The sequence below is a fragment of the Pseudochaenichthys georgianus genome, chromosome 20, assembly GCF_902827115.2.
Source record: "Pseudochaenichthys georgianus chromosome 20, fPseGeo1.2, whole genome shotgun sequence".
NCBI classification, from domain to species: domain Eukaryota; kingdom Metazoa; phylum Chordata; class Actinopteri; order Perciformes; family Channichthyidae; genus Pseudochaenichthys; species Pseudochaenichthys georgianus.
Genome location: NC_047522.1, coordinates 20,562,330 through 20,579,873, shown reverse-complemented (window position 1 = coordinate 20,579,873; position 17,544 = coordinate 20,562,330). Strand labels below are relative to the sequence as shown.

Sequence of the window (17,544 nt, the reverse complement as noted above, 5' to 3'; positions counted from 1 at the left end):
GTCCGCGCTGGCATCAGTCTCTGTGAAATATTCCTCTCCTTGGCTCAGCGTCAAATGTTTCCTCAGCCTCGTGGCTGTCTGTCTCACTAAAAGAGATGAGGAGGGAGAGAGGGTGCGAAAATAGCCGATGGAAGACATCACGGCCATTTCTCAAACAAGTGTAGTAGCAGGTGGCCGGCAGTCTCCAACCCTCACTTCTCACTTCTGCAGCACATACAGGAAATACTTGACTTTGGAAATGTTAATGATAAAAGCCTGTAAAGCAGTTAGTCCTTTATTGCTCCTGTTTAATGTATCTTACGTTTGAATGTGTGTTTTATAACGCAACCATTTCCCTTTGTCCTTCTAAGGACACTGCAGCTGTAACTTAATGATTTCTGCTATCTACACTACTTTCCTCACTTTCTTAAGATTTCAATTGACTTTATAAAGAGGGATTACATATTCTTAATTGGTTTATACTCAAATTATTTAGGATTATATTAAATAAGTATTCAGTTTGCTTGAAAGATGGAATTAGGAGAAAAAAAGAAAGCTCTCTTGAAGGACTTTCTGCATGAGGACATGCAACATGTTTTCAGTCCACTCGCTGCTTAAAACCCTATTGATTGATAATTATGGTTCAGGCTAAGGAACAATGTCATTGATGCATTGATTGATCATTTGGGGATAAGTTATGAAGAGGTTTAAGGAACATTATTGGATAAACTCTAACTGTAATCCATCTTTTTCCTGCTTTGTCTTTGCATAACCATCCCAGCATCCTCTTATAGCCTGATGACATGTATTGGTGGCTGGTATGGTTAAAACTGCAGTATTATTGTTTGTATGGGATCCATTGTGATTGAGGCTAAAGCAGTGGAGTGAAGGGACTGCTGTCGGCAGAGAAATGGCCTCCTGAGATGACCCACATCAACTTTCACCTGACAGGGACCTCTAGTCTGAGTTATGAGTCGTGTCTGTCAGGACCGCAGTGAAAGGCTGAAGCAGCACCATGTTGTAATGGAGCCACAGGGTGGAGGCTGCGGGTCAACGGAGAGTGTGACTTTGACGTGCAAACACTGTCATTTTGTACAGAGCTGATGCCCGATTTGGAAAAACAACTAATTGCGATTTATTTTTGACTGATTGCAATATGATTTGTTTTATAAGAAAGAGATCCGATTATAATTCTTGTTTGCATAATTTATGAAAAATATATACACATTATGATGTCGAGACGATCGGGTGTGATATGTCTGCAGCTCCACAATACTTCATTCAGAGTGATATTTTTACATAATTAGTTTAGACCAACTATTGTGCTTACTGCAATTGTATTATTGCTATAGCCCATATTGCACATTTTGATAACATTCAAATTAATTATGCACATTTCATTTGATCTTTTCTTACATGCAGATATTTAATCCAGCCATGACTATAAGCCTCATTTGTTTTTTTACGAAATTACTACTTGTTTGTTTTTATGCATTAAATTCAAAGCTGAACAGCTGTGGCCTAGGTAGGTAGGGAGGTTGTCCTGCAGTCAACATAACGATGTGTGCTTGGCCTAGATACTTAACCCCAAACTGCTCCAAATGGCCAACAGTGTGCGAGTGTGAGTGAATTGTTGAAGACCGTAAAGCCCTTTGTGGGGTTGCACCGAGTGGACATGTCCATATAAGTGCAGTGCATTTACCGTGATGGCTCATTGTCTAACATTATCACTTCTTTGGTTTGGTTTGTTCGGGCTTATTTTTAATGGGACTTTGCATTCAAACAAAAGCAACTTCCATGATAGTCTCAAACATGAGCTTTGCTGCCTCTGGCGTCCAATACATCCAGTAGAGAGAGAGGACAGTTTGTTAATGGCGGATGTTGACATGCTGTCTCCCCACCATCTGAAGGCTGGATACCGTTGCACCCACATTTTCAGATTGTATATTTATTATTTTTGACTGATTGGACCTGGTTTGGCTCAGTTTGATTCACTCTAGGTGAGCTAACTTTGGATATGGGGACATAAAGAAATAGTTTGTGGCAATTGGAAAAGAATCAGCCATTTCAAACCCTTTTTATGTATTCAAGAAGGGACTTCTCTTTGCATTTGTAAGGCAGTTTAGTTCGGTAAAAATGCTGAATTTCACAACATTTGAAAAGCATTCCACATTCGTGTTGCTCCATAATTAAGACTTTAAATGTAATCAAGTTGTCAGGAAGCGTTCGAAGACCCAAAAACAGGCAGTTTATCAAGAGAAGAACATGCTTATCCTCGGTTTCCTCTGGCTTGTTACTGATTCTCTTCGCTTGACAACTTACTTTGCTCCTGGAAAAACAGACGTGTGTGTAGGAGAGATTGCTTTGTGAAGTCGATGAGTGGGTTTTCCCATAATTAACATGTCGGTGAAAGACATCGAGGTGTTACGGCTGACAAAGTGACATGAAACAGTTTGAGGGCACGACTCTAAAAATACACCCTCACCTCATCACTTCTCCCATCTCTGGTCTTCTAGCCTAACCCGAGTCCCTCGGAGCGTGGTTTTGATAAAACCGCAGCGATATGACAATTCCTGTCTCCTTCATGCTAGGTCGCCCGTCTGCGTTTCAAATTGACTGCGAGCACTTGAAAGAGTTCGCTCTCAGCGTCGCCACGAGCGAGATAGATGTGCGAGTGGAGAGGAACAGGAGAGAGTGCGTGTGATGAATCTGAAATATGGCTGTTTTGGAGCATCCATTGAAAGTGATTTTAACCTGAACGCTTTCCTGCTGAGTTCTCTAAAACTGGAGATGGGTCTTATCCTCAACACACATTCAAGCACACTGGCATACACACAACGCGCTGTGCTGCTCGCTGATGTGCGAATGATCTCACGCTCAGTCACGGGAGCAGGGGTCATGGTGCGTTCGCCGCCTGCTGCGTCGCCCCATAGACTCGAGCAGCTGCAGAAAGATGTTAAAACCTGTCTTCTCAGGTGGCCCCCTCGCCAGGAATGGTTTTTACTTACCGCCTCCTATCAGACTCAACGAGCAGCAACCCAGCACAGGTAGAACAAACACATGCTATTTTCTAAAATATATTTCCTAATGTCCTCTGGAGAAACGGAGCGGAGAAACCTCTCTTCTGTAGCAGCCCCCTCTCTGTGGCAAACGCTTTTATTTATTAAGTAAATCCAATCGTTTAGTTCCACAGTGGGAAATACGGAAGAGGATAACATGAGAAACATTTGTAGGTTTGTGACCAAAAGTCAAAAAAGAGTTCTGACTTTAATCTCTGAATTATTTACTTTTGGTCGCATCCCAAAGTGTTTTCCTCAAGTGGCCCTAATCCTCTTCTGTAGGGATGAACTCCATTTGGAAGAAAACATGTTTTCCCATTAAAAAAAGCACAGTCTGTTCTACAGTTAGCATTCCGAGTCACCTAAATATCCCCTCCACTCATCAAACCGTCTTTGTCTTCAGTTCAACTTTTCAGGAGTGTTAGTCGAAACGGAAATAACAACATGTTGACAGCGCCATTGTCTGCCAGTTATTAATAGTTTTTAAATAATCCTCATTTCCATAAGCAGCCTTGTAGCTTAATTAAAAGTGTCAGTGTTTGTTTGAAGTTTTGGCAGCACTGCTGTGCTCGCTTTTATCTCGGGCCTCTCGGAGCTTTATTTGAATCTGTAGATGGAGATCAGGCCTCCAGCTGCAGAAGTTCTCCGCTTTCATCTGCTTTTGAAACATTGAACATTTCTCAAAGCAGAAGATGCCTTTCATCAAAGAGCGGGGAGGAAGTTTGATTTGTTTTGAGAGTTTTTGGACTCGGTGTGACATCGCCCAGGATTGATTGGATAGTTTAACAGAATGCACATGCATACAGGTGTACAAATATACTACTCCAATACATGAAAATAAATATACATAGTGTAGCTAAAGAAGTGAAATACGATACAAATATAGTTACACTCTATAAGGGCTGGTCGATATACCAATATGAGGGTGATTTCTTAACATTACACCACATATCAGCGTTGGGATATTAGTTAAATCTCCTTTGGTAGTGTACTGTGTGAAGCGTGTGTAAGAACATCCTGAGGGGACTCATTCTGCACCACCTCTCGTTTCTTTTCCCCCTGGGTGAAATTGTTGTGTAGTGTCGAAAAGGTCTTCTGTAGTTTAGGATTAGCTGAAACCAAATACCTGCAGTGGATGAACACCAGCCCACTCCTCCTGTTGGCCGTGGGCCCCGGCGGTGCAGGACTTGGTGTCACGCTCGGGCAGATCGGCGGTGCGGCGCTCATCCAGCAGCCTGACACTCGCTGGCTCCTCAAGCTGGAAATTGCCATAATGTGTCCTGCAGTGGTCGGCTGCACAGGCGTCTATCAGAGGCTCCATCTGTGCTGAGCCTGCACACACACACAGTCACAAACACACACACACACAATGCATCACACGTCAAACAACATGAAATGCACTCCATTTCATGAACACAAGAACACATACTGTATGTTACCATGAGCATTGACAGCATTCACATTCATACTCCCACTTTGCTCTATAACAATGGTCGAATTGTGAAAAAGATAGCAACATACCATGCTCACTTACATGTTAACAATAGTGTTTTGTGCCTCTACTGTGACATGTTTAAAGTTCAAAAACCAGAACAGAGTCTGCTCTGATTGGTTAGCTGGCCGGCTCTGTTTGAGCAGTAGCCAATAGAAGCGGGAGTGTTACTTAGTGATGTCACAATGTTTGGGATTGCAGACCATAACAGAAACAGCAACCTATATAAGAAACTACAGGAAAGTGAAAACTCCCAAAAGCATAAAAGGGCCTCTTTAACTTTGGAGATGTCTCTTTGGTTACAGGACTTGCTTTCCCCTAACCTCCAATATGCATCTTTCCTTTAAACTTAAATCAAAACGTCATCAACATTAGTAGAAGTGAGGATCAGCACTTTATTATTCACTATAATCCATGCTGCACCCTCAGTCAAGGACAGACTGCTCTGTCCTTCTCGCCGGTGCAGTTAGCATGAGCGTACATGACACATGAGCCGCAGTTAATTGATGAGTTCTGGATTGGCACCCAGGCGAACTGTGGGGCCTGAAAAGCAGCTGCCGTTGCCCTTTAACCCCAGCCGCTCCTGCATGACTACTTTAGCTGTGTCCTACAAGTACTTAGAAATACATGTTCACTCTCATCCAAAGTGTGTGGGTGAGGAAATCTGCACAACAAGTATATGCAAACGCTGGCTCAGCACACTGGCACACAATCGAGACACATTTCATTTGGCATATTGTGCTGTAAAGTTTATGTTGCTGCAAAATGATGATCGAAACATGTCAGGGTTTATCGACCGTTCTGTTACCACCTCAGCTGTTATTTGCAGATGGAAAAGTAAAAGGATATTGAGATACATTTCATACTTTAGCATGCATAGTTGACAAGCAATTAGCATACCATCACAACAAGCAACCCCGCATCCCAGCACAGTGTCGACTGGAAAGGAGCGAACGTCCCTCGGTGCATAATGGAGGGCCACACATCACATCGACAGACTCGAATCAAGTGGAGTTTCATCTTTCTGCTTTATCTAACATATGAAATGTGCTGCTCATTTTCCTCTACCGCTGTTTTAATATCTGATAGAGGAGAGAAGATGGCATAGTGGATTGGAGTTGAGTGATGAATGTAAATGTTGATGGACTCTGTTAAAGTCTCATGAAGAGGTGAACATGGGCATCAATCCAGAAATGATTTGTACTGCTGCCACTGAGTTTTCTGTCCTTTTGTGTGTTTGATATGTTATAGAGGTTTCAAAAGCCTGCCAATGTTCTACTTCAATTAATGTTCAGCCAAGGACAAAGGAGCACATCGGTGTCACGACTACATATTTTCAAAAGATGTATAATTCTCAACAGATATTCAATGTGTATGTACACACACATCAAGTTAAAGATATAACTTTCATGGTTTGTAAGTGTAGAATATCGTATAATTCATTATTTCACATGGACCATCACTCCAATGATATGTACTATTTACTGTTGTAGTTCTATTTTTATTAATTTAGATGAATAATATGACAGCAAACCTCCTCAAGGTCCACTTAATAGTTGTTTTCCCACAGCTTTTCACCACATTTTGGAAAAAACAAGCATAAAGCCTGATTTGGACTTGAATTTTGATTTCAAAGTCAAGTATGATAAACCATAAAAAACAAACATAATAGTAGATTTTATCCCCTGTATTTATATAGTTTTTTAGGTTTTCTGAAATTCTAATATGCATGGTCGCCGCAAAACTCCTGCATCAGTCTGATTTGATATAAAGTGCTACATAATTTAGGCTTTCCACTTCGATGTTCACACAAGTCCGATGATGACCCAGCATGCACATGCATTATATGAGCAGACATCACACTGCGCAGCATCATCTCGCTGACATTTCACCGGTTCAGTCCACCTGAGGGTTGCAGATTAACAAGTTTCCCCTGCATGCTGCTCACAGCCTACCTCCCGCCGATAGCAGGTAGTTTAATATAGCGAGCTGGGTGGAGTGTGTGTGTTTGTGAGGACATTGTGTGTACAAAGTGTGTGTGTGTGTGTGGACTTCTGGCTGGGGCAGTTATTTTTAACTTCTGTCTGCGAGGACGAGTGCACTTTCTCCTCGGCTGATTGTGTTTGGAGGCCCTGAGGGAACGTGTGTGTTTCCTTGCAGTGCGTTCAGTGTGTGTGTGTTTTCTGTTGGTTACTCCTGGTGGACCAGAGGGGTGGGGTAGTCCTCCGCTCGGTCACCAAGTCACATGTCCTTCCCTGGTCTCCTGATGAAGCCACAAAATCACTCTAAATGTCACGCTTTTACAAAAATAAACCAGATAGAGCATCTCAAATAAACTCGACATCTTCCGTCAAATAGTTATTACTTGTATATCGTGACCATGTTTGTCTCCAGTCCAGTCACTGTGGTTTAAAGCTGCTACCGGACTTTAATGGAGGGGTATTTGGTTGTGTTTCTCAAGGTGTGATAGAAAATGGGTCAGAAAAGCCACGTTGCCCTGGTTACAGCTGAGTTATACCAATAAATCATATTGTGGAGTCGTGGTGGCTCCTGAAGAGCACATGCACTTTCTTTGGATTCAGAGAAAAGTGACCCTGAAGGACCCTGTTTTCATCGTAACCTCAGAAGACCTCTTCCATCCCACTCACCTCTGTGTGAGCAGCAATGAAAACTGTAAAAGACCTCCTCGGATATCAGCTCGGTGATAATGATGGAACAAATCTTCCACAATAGATTTCAAAAAGAAATACTTGCTACATTTCTCTTAGTTTTCTATTAAAGGCGTGGCAATTTTGGAAATACTAGTGGGCATTCTTTGTCTTTTCGTGGATCAAATAATTAATCAATCAATAAAATAGAAAATGAATAACTGATAAAGCGAATGAACTTGTCATTTGCAGCCCTGCAGCTACTGCCTGCATAATGTTCCCTGTTTTGGACACATTGAGGTCATTCATGCACGTATTGCTCATTTTGAGTGAAAAATGTTGAAAATACAGTTAGGATTTTTGCATAGCACCAAGTTCACTTGTGTAACACGTCAAAAATCACTTCCTCTTGTGATTTGATAATATTCTTTTGTATGTATTCTTCAGTTTGACTTTACTCCTTGAAATGAAGGAAATCACTGAAAATGTACTGGTGGAAAGAAAGAAAATTGAGGTTAGGAAAAGGGAAATAATACACCCGGTGAAGACGAGGAAAAGCTTATCCAGGAGAAGGATGAAGAGTGACTGGGTGCATGGGAATATTGAGCCACAAAGCATTTATGTCAGATCAAAGCTAATCCTTATCTTTGGGAAAAGGATTCAGTAATACCCAGGCTGTCTTCCCCCTCAAGGGCAGCTCCCTCTCTCTGCTTCCCTCTCCTGTGCGCTCCTCTCTCCTCACTTCTTCGTGAAACTGCCAGGTTTTTCTGCACTTTCCCGTTGACTTTGACGCGGTATCAGTGCGGAGAAACTAGGTCAGCAGCGGAAGGCAGGGTGAGGAGGCAGAGGGTCTGGAGAGGAGGTGTTTGGCCCTGAGGGGGGGCTGGGGGTGCTGCTGAGGGAGAAGGAAGGAGACGTACATGAGGAAGACTACCATTGATCGCTTGACATGACTGTAAAGGAAACTCTGAGGTCACTTCCTGTCGTCTTACTGCTAAATGGACACACACATATTCCACCCTGATGAGGCATCCTAGTGAGACTTAGGGTTTTATTTTGTTTTACATTTTTGGCTATTTTTACTGGATAAATGAAGAATCACTTTTTCGGTAATACATTCTAGTTCATCCAAAATTATTGAAACATTACAAGACTAGGTGGTTGCTATAGCAATGTGTTTTCTGTATCAATACAGATTCCTATACCTCAACTGAATAAAAGTGCTATTTTGTACACATTTTAAGCCTTTATTTGATAGGACGTTGAACTAATTATGAGTAAGTCTGACACTGATTGCAGAAACACTACATTTTGATGACAATATTATAGTTTTTTGTGGATAACTTGATCATAACTACTTAACAAAGTCAGAATCGAGACGGGCGAACGAGGGGATGCATTCCTATAAAATCTCTTAAAACTAGTCGTAGTAGTCAAAACTAGTAAATCCTCTGAAAGAAAAGTGTTGGCTTCTAAACAAGATGACTGCTGGACGCCTACCGAGGAGGTTTTCTGGGCAACCTGGAGAAAACCTTAGGGCAGACCCTCGGGGAGTATCCCATATGGCCTGAAAATGCCTCAGAACCCCCCGGGCAGAGCTGGAGGACGCGGCTGCGGACAAGGGCATATTGGATACCTTAAAGCTGCTGCAATGAAGTTGTGGACCTAGATATTTGATGGGTCGGTCGATAAAACGCTTTGCAAAGCATTCAGGTTTTGATAAGCGGATTCTATGTGGGATTTCACTTCGATAAAATGCAATCAAACCTATCGTATTGCATTTATTTACCACTGCCCAAGGTCGAGTTTGATCAGCCGTCTCCTCGATATAAAGCAGACTAAAGGAGTCCAGACTGAATAAACCGCTCCATCACGTCTGGTGTGAGCACACTCTTATCGGTCATTGCCACGTCCGTGTCCCCACAGGGCGCCATGACGACTCTAATTGCCTGAGATCTTGTTTTTGATAATGGACTGCGATGTACGGTGTTGCAAGACAATCACTGGTCACCTTTCTTCCATTTCTATCACTATTTCTCTCCATCTCTAGCCTCCATCTGTCCCCCTCTTCACTCTTCCTGTCTCCACACAGTCGAGCCCCGGAGGGACACCGGCAAAAAAAATCATCTTCCCTCTTCAGCAGTTTTCACACTTGACAATTTGGATGCAAAACATAAAGCGAAATGTCGGCAGGACCCTGTTTGGTATTCATTGTTTCCTCGCTGCTATTTTGACGGTGTTTAATCATCTGTAAAAGAAAACTATCACGACTTCCGCATGGATTAACACGGCAGACGTGATTATGCAAGAGGAGTGGGAGGAGGCAGGACTTGTTTATGGAGTCTGTGGCCTGAAGGAGACAGTTAAAATAATTAACCGTACTTTCCACGGACACGGAGGCCAGGGGTCTCGTGAACTCGCCCCTTAGCAGCCAACTGGCGGCGGAGAAGTACGCTGTGCTGTACATAAAAATGAGTATCATCCATGATGCATTGCTGACCGCTGCAGCCCCCCCCGAGGGTCGTTTCAGTTCAGTTGTAAAAAGGTTTTGGACGTTTTGCAACAATAACAAGTTTTAGCTCTTTCAATTCAAGTGTTGCATTTGTGTTTTTTCCGGATGCTTTTCAAACGCAAAGTGCTGATACGGGCACACACTTGGTTTTGAACGACCCTGTCAGATTTAAGTTTGAACATGTATTATGCAATGAGTGTTGGAGAACTTGTTGTTGCTGTCCTTTTTACGGTTTCAGATCAAGGAGAATTTGTATTGAACTTGTTACACCTCCTTTTCAGAACTTGTATTTCTGACTAGATGTGACATTCGTTATAATGTCCAGATTTGCCAAGATGGATATAGCTTTCTGTTAAATATGAAGAAGAATGCTGTGGTGACTACTCACCAACATGTTGCCCAGTTCATCCTCATGTCAACATGTCAGGACTAATTCTATTAATGAAAGAAAAAATATATCCACAGAACATTTGTGTTTTTTGAATATAGTACTAAACATTTTTTACTGCAGTCTTTAAAGATGTTTGGCTTCAAGTGTCTCAACCATACTTTCTCTCTCTTCTGTTGCAGATGGATGACTATGTTGCCACCAGAAAGCTGTGACATCACTGTGGAGTTGTGGACGTTTGTTGACAGTTTTCTTTCTTAACTTCACCTGGACTTTCTCTTGACCTGTTGTGCATACCTCTCTAGAACAATTGCTTATACAACAAGAGACCACCTTCCCATATTCTTCAAAATGGAAACTCTTTCCCAAGATTCCATTCTGGAGTGCCAGATCTGCTTTAACTACTACAGCCCCCGCCGGCGGCCCAAGCTCCTGGACTGCCGGCACACGTGCTGCTCCGTGTGTCTGACCCAGATGCGCAGCAGCCAGAAGGAGATCCGCTGCCCCTGGTGCCGCTGCATCACCAAGCTCCCCCCGGGCCTGTCTGTCTCCCAGCTCCCCGACGACCCCGACATCATCACCGTCATCGCCATCCCTCACGCCTCGGAGCACACGCCCGTCTTCATCCGCCTCCCGAGCAACGGCTGCTACATGCTGCCGCTGCCCCTCGCCAAGGAGCGGGCTCTGGGGCTGTCGGGGGAGCTGGGGTGCCGCTTCCTGCCCGGCAGCCAGCAGAAGGGGGTGACGGTGGTGACCATGCCCGAGCAGCAGCCCCTGGGCCTGGCCATGGGGCTGGAGGCGGTGGGGATGGGGCTGGACGGAGGCGAGGGCGAGAGGAGAGTCACCGGCCCGGGGGGGGGAGCGGGGAAGGGCTCCACGTGGTCGGGCGTGTGCACGGTGATCCTGGTGGCCTGCGTGCTGCTCTTCCTCCTGGGCATCGTGCTGCACAACATGTCCTGCATCTCCAAACGCTTCACGGTCATCTCCTGCGGCTGAGAGCGAGGGGGGAGGATGCTCGGACTGCCGCGGACCCCCCCCCCCCTGGATTCCCCCCACCGGCCCGGCCTCTCCTCAGAATGGGACTCTGCTGAGGGGAAACTCACATCATGGGCGGAACATACAAAGAGAGAAAGTGATGAAGAAGAGGGCAGGGAGGAGATCCACTAACGGTCTGCCATTCTGACCTGTTTTTTCTTTTATTTGGGAGACTGAAATGAGAAAGGATACAGAAACAAACTTTCACTTTGCTCTCCCGTCCTTTTACTGCCCTTCCATTTCCTTTGAACGAACGCTTTGGGATTTACTCCAGAAATGTTTTTTGGCCAGCTGATTTGCTTTTTGGCGCGGGGCCGATGTGGCACTCAGACTCCAGCCGTTGGATTGCCTGTTTATTCTGTGGTTTGTAGAAGTGCATCAGTTATCATAGTGTTGTTTCGCTGAGTGTCGGTTCCAGGCGGCGTCTCTCCAGCTGGTGCTGCAGTACAAAGAGTTCGGACTTGGCTGCTCGCCGTTCTTCTGATGCTGCAGGAATTAACTGTGCAGTCTGGGAAACTCAAAATCAAAAGACTTTTCGCCCCTTTCATACAATCTGTTCCTGTTCAGAACCAACTGTTGCTGTTATGCAGTTTGAGAAAGGATTGTCAAAAAAGGACTAACCAAGGATTGTTCATTCATGCCGTCATGTTACAGGGACGTTTCTTTATTACGTCTCAAGAGGTTGCTGAAACAGTTGATGATTTTAGTGTTGAGCAAAACAAGTTTTTGTTGATGTTCTTTATTTCCTGTTGATATTTTTGTAAATCTTATCTCATTGGGATTTGGACTGCTGGTTTAAACCAAATGTGAAGACATCACTTTGTCTTGCGATTGTAATAATTCATTAATTGGTTATGAAAATGTTGTGTTTCCTTTTTAAGTAGAATGCTACCATGAAATGTCTCAAAACGCTGTGTTTAGAACTGAATGACGGGGTCAAAAATTAACTAATTTGACATTTCGGGAACTATATCTGCTTTCATCTGAACGACGGTTAACTAAGAACATTGAACGCCAAACATGCCAAACTGTTTCTTTGGATACACATAATGATAAATAGACATTGCAGGCAACAGTCTTGTTTGTACTTTCCCCTTCTTTCTGCAGTAGCCTTTGTTTTCCCACGGTTGCTTTCATCGAACTCTCCACCTACTTCTCACCCTGACCTGCAGACCCTCGTCCTTTAAAGACCTGACCACAGCCCACACACCTTGCCCTCCCTTCATCCTAATACCTCCCTAATTTAAAAACCGGTTGGATACGGGCTCGTGTGTGTGAGAGAGAGAGTAGTGGGTCAGGAGTGGGCGTGCGCTGCAGGGTTCCAGTTAATAACGGCTGTATCGATTTATCCGCTTTTGAATATCTCTCGCGTCCGCAGAGATGGATGCTTCTGTCTTTTTTTCCACTTTTATATGTTGAGGCAAGCAATTTGTCTGTTTACTGTATATCGTTAAAGCAATTGAGTGTACAGTACACACAAACAGGGTGAACTCTTTTGTATTGCAGCATGGCCATGTACAGAATGATTGTAATGTCTTTGTTTCTGATAACCTTTCCTTTGTTGACATGGTTAAGGTTTGAGATGAAGAGGCTTTCTCTGTGTGCGGTTGCTCTAAAAGAAACTGATTATTCAGAACTCTTCAGAGCACTAAGAGATGGCGTGACACGCCAGTGACACAACTAGGAAGGACAGTGTTTGATATTTTGGTATTTAGGATATAAAAATGTTATTTACCAAAATGATGTGTATATATATATGATCATCCACCTGTTTAAATACATTCCTTTGTTTATTTATCAAAGCTATGGATGACTGAATGTTAAAAAAAGAAAGATATTTGTTGTTTAAACTGATTTTTTATCATTTGTATTATGTGTTGTTGATTTCCTTTCTGACCATCTAGAACCAAAGTCTGACGGTATATTGTGCTCAAAAGAAAAGCGATGTTTTTCTTAAAAATAAGCCAAATCTGTTTTTGATTTTAATTTATTTTGGTTTTGCATCTCATACTAGCATAATGTAACTTCCCTCACCAACGAAAAGTCCGACATTTCATCCCTCATAAACAGAAAAGAGATTTTGGACTTTTAAATCAGACTGTTGGATTAAATCAAAACACACTTCAGTTATTTAGACTTCTGGAGAAATGTTTTCTGTTATGATGTTCGCGCGTCAGATGCACTGAGTTAGCTTAGGATAAAATGGGTCATGCGGGACATGTTCTGCTGTTGCTATGGGACGATACCGGACTCAGCGGAAACGTGCTCATTCTCAGCACTTGAGGTATAAGTGGTCGTCTGCCTTGGCCCCAGATAACTCTGAGATAAAGGAAATCCCAGTTAAAATATAAAAGCAGCATGAAGTCTTTTTATGAGATCTTTAAAGAAGGTTATATTAAATGATTACTCAATGCTTTATGAATAAGTAATGAACCATTTAAAGAAACATGTTGTAAAAATGTTTTTGGCTGGTTCTCCCCTTGCACTCTGTTTCAACAAACCCTTTAGTTTAAGTGAATCAAAATGGTAAAAAGAAGAAAGAGAATATCCAGAGGTCCTGGGATTGTTGTAGCTTCCACCACAACATTCTTCTATATTTCCCATGTTCTTTTACTCGCAGCCAAAAGATGACGAGACCCCGAAAAACTGCTTCCACGGGGGGCACAGATCACTCATGGCATACATGCAACTGATATTCTGCAAAAATCAAATGTCGTTAACATAATTTAACTCAAAATTGGAGAGGGAAATTAAGTTCCTAATTGAAATAGGAATGTAGGGCCTAAATATCTGGTTGAATAAGAGATTTCTCGCTGGAAATTCAAACTCAAACGTACGGACAAGTTCACTCCATTCCTGATAAATGAACCTGTCTTTAGTCCTTTCCCTCTGCCAATCCATCATGAGTCACGTGATGAGGGAGGAGGGGGCAAATGCACCTCGTTTGTACCTTTTTCTTTTTCACCCTTTGTGTCTGTACCCTGCAGATATATGAGATTATTGATCTGAAGGTGGTCAAATCCCATCAAACAATGTAAAATGCATGTCTTGCTAAAAAACAAGGATGTACAAGACTGTTATGGTTATTGCTTTTCCTATTTTTCACTGTTATATTAAACATTCTCCCATAAAATCTCATGATAAGAGAGATTATTCTTAACTGCTTGGTCTTTAACTCTAAGGTCAGCTCCTGTCATAAATCATCCTTTTATCTGTGATTTGAGAGAATATAACCGGCCTCTGAATCTCCTTCGTGTCCTCTGTAATATTTATTTCCCCTCTTCTGTCCAAAGTTGCCCCGTACAACATTTCTGAAGAACACCTAGAGAAGCTTAGAAACGAAAGGAGGCTTGTCATTTCTGTGCCTGTGTGTTTGTAAAACTGCCGTGAAGTTCCTGTCGTAGTTTCCTGTTTGTGTCGGGTGGAATGGCGACGCAAGCAGCAGCTGTTTTTGGTGAACTATTAAAGAAAAACGCTCTGAATCTGAATCACAAGGACTCTTCGTTTTATTCCGTCCATTATCGATCTTTTCACCTTTACCACAAACGTCCACTTGTCCAGGATGCATGACATTTACTGCCTGGAAAACACCTATTTGTTTATCTCCACTAAGAGATTCTAAAAAACGCTTTCCTTGCAGCTTTATTTCTCCCATATTTCATGGTTGAAGGAAGCAGGCTCTCTTTGTTTACCCCCGGGAACCTCTTTTCTCCTCATATTTATTGATATGGTGTCAGGGAGGTAATTAACTCTCTCCAGGGACCAATTGCAGCTGGCTTTACTGCAGAGAAACAGCTCTCTGGCTCACAGGCGGAGTGGCAGGCTGCACACTCATCATGCAGCGCTCTGCCACAACCTGCCACCGCTAATGATGCCTTCTTCTCTTTAATGACCACAGAATGGCTTTTTATTCAGAGTGCATCAATGAGAAAGTGTGGACACCATCGTGACTCCAACATTGCTCATTTTACAGCGCTTGCAAAAGGTTTTACGCTGCCGTTCTGCTTATGACTTAAATGTATGCGTAGTAGCTTATTCTTGATAACGTTTTGCATAGTAATCTAAATTTAAAATATGCTGTTTTTCAGTAGTACATTGCATTTTTGAAAAGCTGAAATGGAAATGAATTTCTGGTCCTTTTTAAAAATGAAAGCTCCCAAACAAATGATCCTTACAATAATGTATTCCATTTGAGGAATACTAATGATAAAACCAAATTGTTGATGCCATTTCCTCAATGCTCTGCCTTTTTTTATTGCGACAGCCATTCAATGATTTTGTCCCTATTCTGAAGTTTTTAGAGTTCATATATAATTTGTTCTCATACTGCCTGTGCTGCAGCACCTCTTTTCACCCTCTGTCTGAAACCAGAGCCCAGTCTGCTCTGATTGGTTAGTTGGCTGTCTCTGTTGTGATTGGTCAACCGCTTAGAGATGTGTCAGAAATGTCCCTCCCCATGGCAAATCACGTACAATGTGTTGGAGAGACTTTGGGATTTGAGCCTTTTCAGACCATTTACATGCACACAAATCACACTACAGGAAAGAGACAACTTCAAAAAGCATAATAGGGCCTCTTTAAACAAATCATTTCCTTAGTCAGAAGCTGTTCCTTTTTTTAACTATCACATGTTTACTGCTGCATTTTGAGCAGCTTTTGAATATTCAAAGCTTAGGTGTTTGCTGGATGGATTACCAGAGGGGATCAATGATTAGATTTTACTCGTGCACACAGGCAGAATATAAGGCACCTTGGAGACCCGTGGTGATTCAGTGTTTCGCTACATAAACTCTTCCCACACATGCAACCAAAACAGGCAAAAGGCTCTTCAGATTTCCACACTGTTTTCATTCTCTTTAAATAACTATTCATGCAGAAACAGTGTTATGTTGAAGCTTGTTTGTGTGCATCTGCAGCTTTGATTTAATAGCACAACTGGCTCCAGTATACTTTTACACACACAGCTCCTTTACTTTTGAAATGAAGTGACATTTCTACCCATATGCAACTCGCTAACGTATTTTCTAATTCCTACCTGCATGACTGATAATATGCAGGTTTTTATCCAAGTCAGGAAGTCAGAAATTCACCCAGTATTTAAATCCAAGTTTGTCGCAGTGACCGCTTTCTCGCGTCACCATATTATGTGAGCGCTCTGGAGGATGTATCATGGATTCTTGGCATAAGCTTTGGAGACCGTCATCTGTTTAAGCCTGGCAGCAGATGAGACTTCTTTTCCTCCTGCTGGAAAAAAAAAAAAGTTATGGTTCCTATTTGTAGGAAGCGCTGTTGGGTGACAGTGTGCAACAGAGTGAATAAAAGCAATATCAATTTTTCAGGGAACACTCATACAGTGTGTCAGGCAACTGCAAACTTTAAATATTTGAACGGATTAGAAGACAAAGTTCTGTGTTGGCAAAAAATGCGCAGAGTGGCTAGGTTTACAAACATGGAGTATTCTGACCTGGAGCGACATGAAGAGGATAAAGCCAAATATTTTCATTACTCAAGTCTTTACGGACCGGAACCAGTGGGAAGTAACTTTTACTCATGTACTGTACTTACGTTTTGGGGCACTTGTACTCAACTTATGTATTATCCATGTGATGCTAGTCAATACTCTTAGTCTTTCCTGTATACATGTTACTTTCAACCTGATCTCACCAGAATGCGTGACTCCACCACGACTCCTTAACACTGCATTGCGTGGTGGACTCACGAACTTTGTTACATTTACGTGTCTGCAGCACGCAAACAACCCCAATGTAAAGTGAATGAGGCTCTTTTGTCGTGGTGCACACACGCATTTCTACAACGTCCTGCAGGGAGCTTTTATTCTATAAAACGTTTTTAAAATATACTTTATAGCTTGTAGTAACTCGCGGGAGCCTTCTTTTATTTTATTTGTATTCATAATAATTTTTATTTTTCGTCAGAATGTATTATGGTGCATTATTTACGATTTTTTGTTCTCAAAAAACAGTGCATTGTGTGTAATACAACTGGGATTTTTTATTAAATTAGTTAGTTTTTAAGGAAGGCCAGAGCTTCAGCTGTGTCCAATAGATTGTTCCCTTTAGTTAACGTTTTTTAAAAGAACATTATATTCCTATTTGATCATGTCCCCTTTATTGTATTACGGAGAGCAATGTGAGCGTCCATTCCCATTGGATAACGGAGGATTTTACACCCGGAAGTAAGTATTCCCCTTACTGTCGATTAATTTTGTAGTGCCATCTGCACTACTCATCAACTCAAAAACACCAGATTATCCTTGTTGATTACACAACATTGATTGGTTTAAATTGTGTACAATGCTTTTGTATTTTTCCCCTTCGATTCGGAGAAACAAATATGTGTTCAGTTTAGCATGGCCGAAAACACTACACTACCCAGAATCCTCAGCTATCGTTTGGGACTCCACCATGTGC

At 42.4% G+C, this 17,544-nt stretch overlaps 1 protein-coding gene across 1 annotated transcript in view; it reads left to right on the top strand.

Annotated features, from left to right (window-relative positions):
* Positions 1-14,587, top strand: part of rnf152 (ring finger protein 152) — a 33,831-nt gene extending 19,244 nt beyond the window's left edge. Inside the window, exon 2 of the mRNA XM_034109252.2 lies at positions 10,261-14,587. Within this exon, the coding sequence (XP_033965143.1) occupies positions 10,430-11,074 (645 nt within the window). The 5' untranslated portion in view covers positions 10,261-10,429 and the 3' untranslated portion in view covers positions 11,075-14,587. The remainder of the gene's footprint in view (positions 1-10,260) is intronic.
* Positions 14,588-17,544: the final 2,957 nt, after the last annotated feature.